The sequence below is a fragment of the Amborella trichopoda genome, chromosome 10 (assembly GCF_054954075.1).
Source record: "Amborella trichopoda isolate Santa Cruz 75 chromosome 10, AtrichopodaSantaCruz75HAP2 v2.0, whole genome shotgun sequence".
NCBI lineage: Eukaryota > Viridiplantae > Streptophyta > Magnoliopsida > Amborellales > Amborellaceae > Amborella > Amborella trichopoda.
In genome coordinates this window covers 39140757-39149956 of record NC_142345.1, presented here as the reverse complement: position 1 = coordinate 39149956, position 9200 = coordinate 39140757, and the positions used below count along the sequence as shown (strand labels likewise).

Here is a 9200-nt window from a genome sequence, read left to right as displayed (position 1 = left end):
AAATTAAGTCAAAAAATCCATCTCAAAAATAGATTTATTAATAGGCTTGCATTTCTACATATGCAGGCTTGGCCGCATAGAAACTGGGTCCTTAATTTTTATCTACTTTTATTGGATTAGTTTGATTTTTATGAAAAAAATAAAAATAAAAATAAAAATCTAGAAACCAAAAAAGGTCGAGCCTATACTTTAGTTGAGGATTGGTACGTTGTGTATCTTGTGTTGAGCTTATACTTTAAAAAGAACTATGCTCACCAATTTGTTGCCAACTACGGGACATGACCCAACCTAAGGTTCTTGGATCAAACATTTTAGAAACTTGGACACTTATATTTTTATCATAGAAGTCCACAATTTCACATAAAATTCTATCTCCCTATCTCCTATCCACTCTGAGTGGTTTTCTGAAATGCTAATATTGGGATTGATATTATTGATATGTGTGTCCATGTCAAATGCTGAGACTCATCTATGTCCTTGAAACATAGGCTGCATAACATTCTTCTGTAAGGGGATTTTCTATTACTTGTTGTTGTGATTAATGGTGAAAATCTCTTTATAAAATACTAGTTAAATTCATGGACACCATTTTTGGAGCTTCAAAGTAAGTGGAAATGGACTTTCAGGCTATCAAAGGACCATATTTTCTATTGAGGTACGGATTTACTATAAACGAGTGAGTGTTAGTGGGGTGGTGTTGGTGATGGGAATGGGAACCACAACATGATGACTAGGGCATGAGGGTACTACTACCACGACCTTAGCCCTTTTCCCCGATTAGTCGGTTCACTAAAAGTTGGTCCATAATGTAAGTTTTGAATCGATTTGTTAGTTGTTTCGATTTGGTTTTTGAAAATTTAAATATATGGAGTTTTGAAAAAAATAAAATAAATTTAAAAGTGAGGACATGAGCACAAATTATAAAATGTGGGATGTAGATTATTAATTTCAAAAAATAAAGGATATTAGCAGAAATTTACACTAAATTTAAGGGTAGTTAGAGTAAAATTGGCAACTAGCATAAATTTATATGCGAGGGACACATTTCTACATTTGTGACCCTCGAGGTATATATTATCCTTTAAAGATGGATGCATATGTGTGGTTTCTCTAGAGAAGTTTAAGGTCAATGTTTTAAAAATCTTTGATCTGGATTGAAATTGCTTGATTCGTATTGAAAATTAACTGAAATGATCCAATTCTCAACGTATATCGAGAACTAGCCCGTGTCCCCCTAAGAACTGGAAGGTTTCGACTGATCCCTTGGTTGATGCAAAAATAAAATTAAATAAATTAAATTCGAGATTATGACAAAATAAAAAATCTTAGGTTGATACAAAAGTAAAATTAAATAAATTAAATTAGAGAGATTCATTTGATTGTTATGAGTTAGATTTTAAACTTCATTTAACTAGAAAAGGAATTTTATAGACAACGAACACTCAAACAAGACAAATTACCAGTATTTACATATTTTTGACACAATAATAAAAAATCATAATGTAATTGCCACTTTTAGAAAACCTAAAAACTAGATTTTTGATAAATTATTGTGATTTTTTTGAAAGATTTTGAGGCTAAGACTGGCCGATTTGCCTGATTCTCCGATCCAATTCACCAATCCACTGATCTCAGAAGGTTTTTTGGGTTTCCAATCCTGATCACCATATGTTTTTCTAAACCTTGGTTAGGATCAAGGTTTGAAAAATTGGTGAGACGGATTAGAAATTACCCAATTTGAATTGGATTTGGCCCTGCTCGATCTGGATCCTGTTATATATCGGGATCCAGCCAAGCCCCTTGAGCCGACGTTGGTGATTTAGATCAAAATTGCCCAATTTGAATCGGATTTGGCCCTGCCAGATTTGGATCCCATAATATATTGGGATCCAATCGAGCCGAGCTCCCTAAAACCAACCGGTTCGGAACGGTCCGTAGTTAGAACCGGACGACTCAACCTTTGTATTTCCTAACTTTTCCAATTAAAAAAATTGATGGTGGCCCACCGAATAAACAATCTTCATTTTTGGTTGTCTCCAACGTGCTTTCCAAGAGCGGATTGGCACCAAAACATACGATTTAGGTCGTTTTATAGCAACCTAAAATGGAGAAATCGTTTTTTTCCGGCGCCCATGGTAGTTATGCGTGTAACGACGGTTGATATTGCACCGCTTGGATGGCGTGAGCTCCATCTAAAGATCGCTATTTGCATATGTCTCTCCTATGTGTATATTTCTCTTAAATGGATAAATGTCTCCCACCCTCAAGTAAAATAACACTACCGCCCAAGATCTCTCTCACACACTACCATATAAGATTCTCATTTCTCTCTCAAATTAGCATATAAGATTTTTCTCTCTCACATTACCATATAAGATTGGGAAAATTATAAAAACTCCCTAAAACTCAACTTTCTTTACACTTTCCCTCCAACTATTTTTTTATCCCAAAACTTATTTTTATAATAAAGACTCCCAAGTCAAAAAGTAATAATGTGAAGCATACAAATACCCCTACTCGGAACCTATACCAAAAGTTGCCGAACCACCGTTCCAAAAACAACATACCAAGTGTCGGACCGTGGCACCCTTGTATCGGGCAAGGGCCACTACTGCCGGATCGCTTGTTCTATGTGCCGACCGCATTTACGGTATGTCGGATCCCTTGGTCTATGTGCTGGACTGTTCGTTAGAAAAATACCTTCCTGCTACAGTGAGCTGTCGGACCGCCACAATTCAGTGCCGAACTGCCACTATAAAGTGCTACACCGCCACCATAAAGTGTCCGTTCGACTTTACCAAGTGAGTGTATGTGAGAATGTGATGGCTTCATGTACGGACAAGGGTATTTTTGTACTCCAAACTATTACGTTTTGACTTGGGGGTCTGTTATAAAAGTTAATTTTAGGGTAAAAGTTGCGATAAAAAGAATGGGTAGGGGAAAAATGTGGAGAAAGTTGAGTTTTGGGGGATTTCTCTAATTTTTCCTATAAAATTTTTCTTTCTCAACCGTGTGAATAGCGCAAATTAATTGTAAAACTAAGAGAAAAATATGTTAATATTTGTTTTATTCGACATGATGTAAAATTTATCCATAATTTTTCATTATTATATTTATACTTAGTTTTTTTTGGTGATCCCAAAATTGCCAAGATATTCAAGATCCCGGTTTTATTTGTGGATTTTCAGATAGTGAAGGATAGTTGAAGCCTTTTTTTTAAAAAAATCTTTTCCCTCACAAGATTTTTGGATTTTCAATATCCGAATTTAATAAAAATATGATCTAGTGGGAAATGAAATTTTTAGATTATGAAAATAGTAAATTTTGGATTTTTGAAACTTGAAAATGTTAAGGGATGTTAAAATACAATTTTTGGATTTTGAAATTGTCGGGACATTAAATAGAATTTTTGGGTTTTTAAAATATGAAATTTTAATTTTTAAATAAATTTTGGATTTTCAAGATCTTATTTCTTGTTTGTGTTTTTGGATTTTTAAAATAAAAAATATAAATTTCAAAAGCTGAAATTGTTAAGACTTTTTTTGTGCGTAAATAAAGTTGTTGGGCCGCTAATATTTTTTGCATTTTTTTGGATTTTTAAAATCTTGAAAGTTAATTTTCAAATAAATTTTGTATGCTTTAATTGTTAGGGGACACTAGATCATGAACAACAAGGAAAAGAATGATGGCTTCTAATACATGACTATAAATTATGTTTTCTTGATCGTAATTTATTTTATTTTTTTTTGCATTTGTAGGTCTTCTTTTTTTTTTTTTTTCTCTTTTCTTTTGTGTCTTTTAATTTATTTTATTCAACTTATTGTTGTAATTACAAGTTAAAGAAGAAGAATAAACAAAGATTTCCTTCCTCTGCCTCAACAATACCCTATTTTACATTCAGTGAGGTTGATGAAATTTTATTTACTTGTTTCTTTTCTAAATTAGGCAATTCATTTGAAAAATTCTATCCACATGCTAATTAGCAAAACTTACGGAAAGAAAGCTTGGGCTTAATTGGTTAGTGTTTGACAATTTGCAATGCTGTGTCCTAGGCTCAATTTCTACCAAAGGTAGGGTCCTCTCCCCCACTTACTCACCCCCCAAAAAAAAGAAGAGGCAAAACTTGCTATTTTTTCCTAAAAAAAGGATTGGACTCATTCAACGGGTAATCTTTCAGGGTTTGTATGTATTTTCTTATTGTAAAGTAAGGCATTTACCTACAAAACCAAAGTTCCATGAATTTCACTCTAAACTTGAGTTTTCAAATTTTTTTGAAACTTTTTGATATTAAGTTCTTCCTTTTTCAAGTCTTTTCTAGGTCTGTGTACGGGTATGTGTGTATATATCTATAATTAGAACTTTCAATTTTTTTCTCTTTGAGGGTTTTACTTTGTTTTTTTTTTTTAATTATCTACACCCACTAATGTTAAAACCTTTGATTGTGCAATGATTTCAATTGCAATTACATTTTACATTTCTATATAATTCATAGCTACACTTTAATTGTTTTGTAATTATTTTATTAAATATATAATAAAGATTGAATTACTTAGATTCGTTAGAGAGGCTCTTTTTAATTGGTATACTCAATATCTTTGCCGTTCCTTTAAATTGCATTGTTCATTCTATTGGTGGTTATGTGTGTAATTCTGATAATACATGTTTACTAATGATCATTAATGAAAGGTCATGTGTTATCAATGATTTTTTGTTACTATAAGTAAATTAGTAGTCAAGATCCTAATAATGATGATAATATTAATTGTTAATGGCCCTACAGTTAATACTAGCATTAAAATTTAAAAAATTAACATTATTCTAGGTGTACAAAATAATCTCTTTATCAATATTATAATATCTTCAATAAAAAATTCATTATGAGAAATAAAGGTTCTTCATCTTTTAAGGATTTTGAAATGAATATTGCATTTTTATTATTTTGTATAAATATAAAATTAAGAAATATGTTTATTTTTTGGAAATGAATTAATTCTTCATTTAATTATAATTTCAAAAAGTTAATCATTAAGGTTTTTTTAATTTTTGGATATTTTTAAAATCTCAAATTAAGAGATAGTTTATTCCTAAAAATAGCATAGTTTATTTAGATTTGGAATTGTATACAATGAAACCATTTATTTTAATATAAGGAGGTCATAGTTACTTGCAACAATTGGATGTGAAATCGGATAGTTTGGGTGTCTCACAAAGTTCGAAAAAAATTCATTTAAAGTTTGTGCTTGGTCAATAAAATAAATGTAACCATCTAATTTCACATCCAATAGTCAAGATTAATTGTGATCATCTTGTACCAAATATAAATCGTCTCCATCATTGGCTTTAGATTTTTCAATAAAATTAACGAAGTCCTTTTTAATATTGAAAAATTAAAAATTAAAATAGTGCTGATTTTTTGATGACATTTGAACTTGTACATATTTTTTTTTGTTGTCCTGCTATGAGAACGGGTTTACCCCTCCATTGATGCTCATCCACAACAATGAGAGATCCCCACCATCCACATGCCCCACCTCCGCTGCATAAAACCCTCCATCTCCTCTTCTCCTCCTCCTCAATTAAATCTACTTCTCTCGCCACCATCCTTTCTCCCTTCTCTCCTCAAGTCGTGCGCCACTCATGGCTTCCTCCTCTCTGGTCATATCGTCCATACCCACCTCGTCAAAACCAACCTTCTCTCTCGTCCCCACATTGCCACCGCCCTCCTATCGCTCTATGCTAAATGTTCCTCCACCCCTTGCAAAGCCCACCAGTTGTTTGATGAAATGCGAGAGAGATGCGTTGTTTCCTGGACTGCCCTCCTCTCAGCCCATAAGCCGTCCGAATCCTTGCCCCTCTTTAAGCAGATGTGTCTTTCCGATAGCAGTCCAAATGCCATAACTATGGTAACCCTTCTCTCTAGCCTCGCCCACCACCATTTCACTCTCCTCGAGTGCATTCACTCCTTCATAATTCGATCGGGTTTTTGTTCCGATCTCCCAGTTTCTAACTCTCTCATCAACATTTACTCCAGGTGTGGAGACTTTGTTGCATCTCGGAGAGTGTTTGATGAAATGCATGAGAGAGACTTAGTCTCGTGGAACTCAATAATTTCGGGGTACTCGCAAAATGGGGATGTGGTAAAGGTCGCGGAGTTTTTGGTTTCTATGCGAATCAGAGGCATGTGCCCTGATTTGAGCACACTGGGGAGCTTAGCCTCTGCAATTGGAGATATGGGCAGACTTGATTGGGGCCGGTCGGTTCATGCTCAGGTTTTAACTTGTGGTTTTGAATCAGATATTCTTGTTGAGACTGCTCTGATGGATATGTACTTGAGGTGTGGAGCCATAGGCTTTGCTTCCAGTTTGTTTGAAAGGATGACTGAAAGAGATCTGGTTGCTTGGAATTCAATGATTTCTGGTCTTGTGCATAATAGTCTCCCCATTGAAGCTCTGCGTGTTTTCTATCAGATGCTAAAGTCTTGGGCTTCTTTTCCTTCTTCTGCCACTTTTGCTAGTGTTTTAGCAGCTTGTGCTCAAATGGGTGCGATCAATCAGGGGAAGGCCATTCATGGCTACATAACCAGGAGGGGGCTATATGTGGATGTGGCTGCTGAGAATTCTTTAGTGACCATGTATGCAAAATGTGGTCTTCTGCAACAGAGTCGTCAAGTCTTTAACAGGATATCTGAAAGGAATTTGGTCTCTTGGAATGCTATAGTTGTAGGTTATGCTCAGAATGGTCTATTAGAGGAGGCATTTACTTTGTTTTCACAGATGACATTGGTTCCTGTGAGGCCTGATTCAATCACCATAGCTGCTCTCCTCCAAGCTTGTGCTTCTTTAGGGGCCCTTGACCATGGAAAGTGGGTCCACAACTATGTGATCAGAAATCCGTTTTGTTCATGCATCTCAGTGGGGACCGCTCTCATTGATATGTACTCAAAATGTGGCTCAATCACCACAGCTCGTAAATGTTTCGAAGCAATGCCCCAACATGATGTAATCTCATGGACTGTTATGATTTCTGGTTATGGAAGCCATGGTAAAGGGCCAATTGCCCTTGAATTGTATTCCGACATGCTCAGAACAGGGACCAAACCCAACCATGTCACCTTTTTATCAGTCTTGTGTGCTTGCAGCCATGCTGGACTGGTTAAGGAAGGCTTGGAACTGATCCGCTCGATGGTTGTAGATTTTGGCATCGAACCTGAGATTGAACACTATGCTTCCATTATCGATCTTCTCAGTCGTGCAGGGAGAGTAGAGGAGGCATATGGGTTTCTCAAGAGCATGAAGAGTGAACCGACAATTGAGGTTCTAGGCATTTTGCTCGGTGCTTGTAGAAATAATGGGAGAACAGAGCTTGCTGAGGTCATCACAGATGAAATTCTTAGGCTGAGACCACAAGCGGCTGAGGCTTATGTTCAATTGGCTCATGGGCATGCTGCTTTAAGCCAATGGGATGGAATGGCCGAGACTTTGGTGAAGATGCGGGCCATGGGACTGAAGAAGGTACCTGGCTGGAGTTTTGTACAGCTAAATGGGACCATAAATACATTTTTTGCATATCACACTTCACACCCTCAGTTTCATGAGATTATGGTGGCATTGAAGTTATTGGATTTTCAGATGAGGGAGGAAATAGTTCTTATTTCAAGCCCTAACCTTTGAATCCTCACACCTTACTTTCAAAGAGCAGGCCTTGTGTGAAGTTTCAATGGAACTCGAGCTATTACAAAGTGGAAGTTTTGTGGGCAACTCTCAAAATAATTTAGATAGCAAACTAATTATTTTATAATGTCTTGGTTTTATAATAGTACATGTGAAATTATCAAGGTTGAAAATCATCAATGCAACAATTCTTTATCACCAAATAGCTAAGCCTTTTTCTTTTTCTTTACTATTTACGTAATATAGAAGAAGCATATTCTTTACTATTCTACATCCAGGCTTCTAAGGTGGTGGCTGATGTCATCTGAACAACTTTGGGACCTTGATCCATGTTGAAGATGCTACTAGATGCTGGAGGAGGTCCCTTACTTTTCTCTTGTTGGATTGATCTGTTTTATTCCCTGATATGTGGCGTTAAATGCAATTGACATGACTTTTTTGTGAGATTTTCTGAAGTTAAATGCAGTACCTTCTCTGGTGATTATTTTATGTGGTGCTCTGTGATATTAGTATGATTTGTTGTCTTGTATTTTATATGTTGACAATTTCTTCTCCTGTTTATTGTTAATTTTCCACTAATATGTGGGAAACTGCATTTTTTAAGAAATGATGCCATCCCTGAGGTGCAACATTGTGTACATTGGTGATAAGAATACCAACGCCCAACAGTGTTCACATGAGCCCAATTTGTGTGATGCTTATGCATGCATCCAGATAGGCATGTGATGTTTATTATGCCATTTTCTTGCTATTGGTGAGATCATAGTTATGCAGGTTCTCTTTTTGGGTAGTACTTTTTGACGGAAACCGTACGAACACTTACCAATTGTCCAAGCAACTTGTACCAATTTCCGTAGAAACTCTATAGACATAATAATCAACACTTAACAAATTACTTTTTAGATATGGGGGCCGTCACTTGCTGTGACGGTAAAAGGCTCGGGTAGCCAGCGCAAGAGTGCGGGTTCGAATCCTGCGAGTGGCCACTTTATGCATAAAAAGCCAAAGGTTAGGACGGTTTCCAGCCCACCCCTCCCGGGAACCTGCATAGGCAGGACCAGCTCTGGGTTCGCCATTTATATTCTTTTTAAAATTTGTTTTGAGGCTTAACTAGCAATTCCATGATAAATAGTTAAAGTGGGCATCACTGGCTTGTGTCAAACTTATAAATTGATCAACTAGTCGTTTAGACAAAAACGAAAAATGAGACTAATCTCTGGAGATTAGGAGTGAAGTGCCAAAGCTCCCTAGCATGATCATGTTATCCTTCACATCTCTAGTGGTTATTTTGGAATCAGCAGATGCTACTCCAGAGGCAATTACATTGATATTAAACACCACAAGAAAATACAAAAAATGAGAGAGCGTGAATAAAACAAGAAAAGCACATTTTGTAGCTACAAAGAAAATCTCAATGATTGTGTGCGCAATTGTGTGACACATTCAATATACTTTCACGAAGATGGGAATAAATGCATGTGTTAGATGTGGCAGCCTAAAGTCAAGAAATGGGAAGGCACACCTAGACAT

The 9200-nt window shown here is 35.9% G+C and overlaps 1 protein-coding gene across 1 annotated transcript; it reads left to right on the top strand.

The window, feature by feature from the left end:
- Positions 1–5282: 5282 nt before the first annotated feature.
- On the top strand, positions 5283–8159 carry LOC18434065 (pentatricopeptide repeat-containing protein At4g04370). The gene has a single exon (XM_011624987.3). The coding sequence runs from the start codon at positions 5523–5525 to the stop codon at positions 7668–7670; it is 2148 nt and encodes a 715-aa protein (XP_011623289.1). The 5' UTR covers positions 5283–5522; the 3' UTR covers positions 7671–8159.
- The last annotated feature ends 1041 nt before the right edge of the window (positions 8160–9200 follow it).

Coding starts and splice junctions, on each gene's coding strand:
- LOC18434065 (XM_011624987.3), top strand. CDS start 5,523: ATGCCCCACCTCCGCTGCATAAAACCCTCCATCTCCTCTTCTCCTCCT.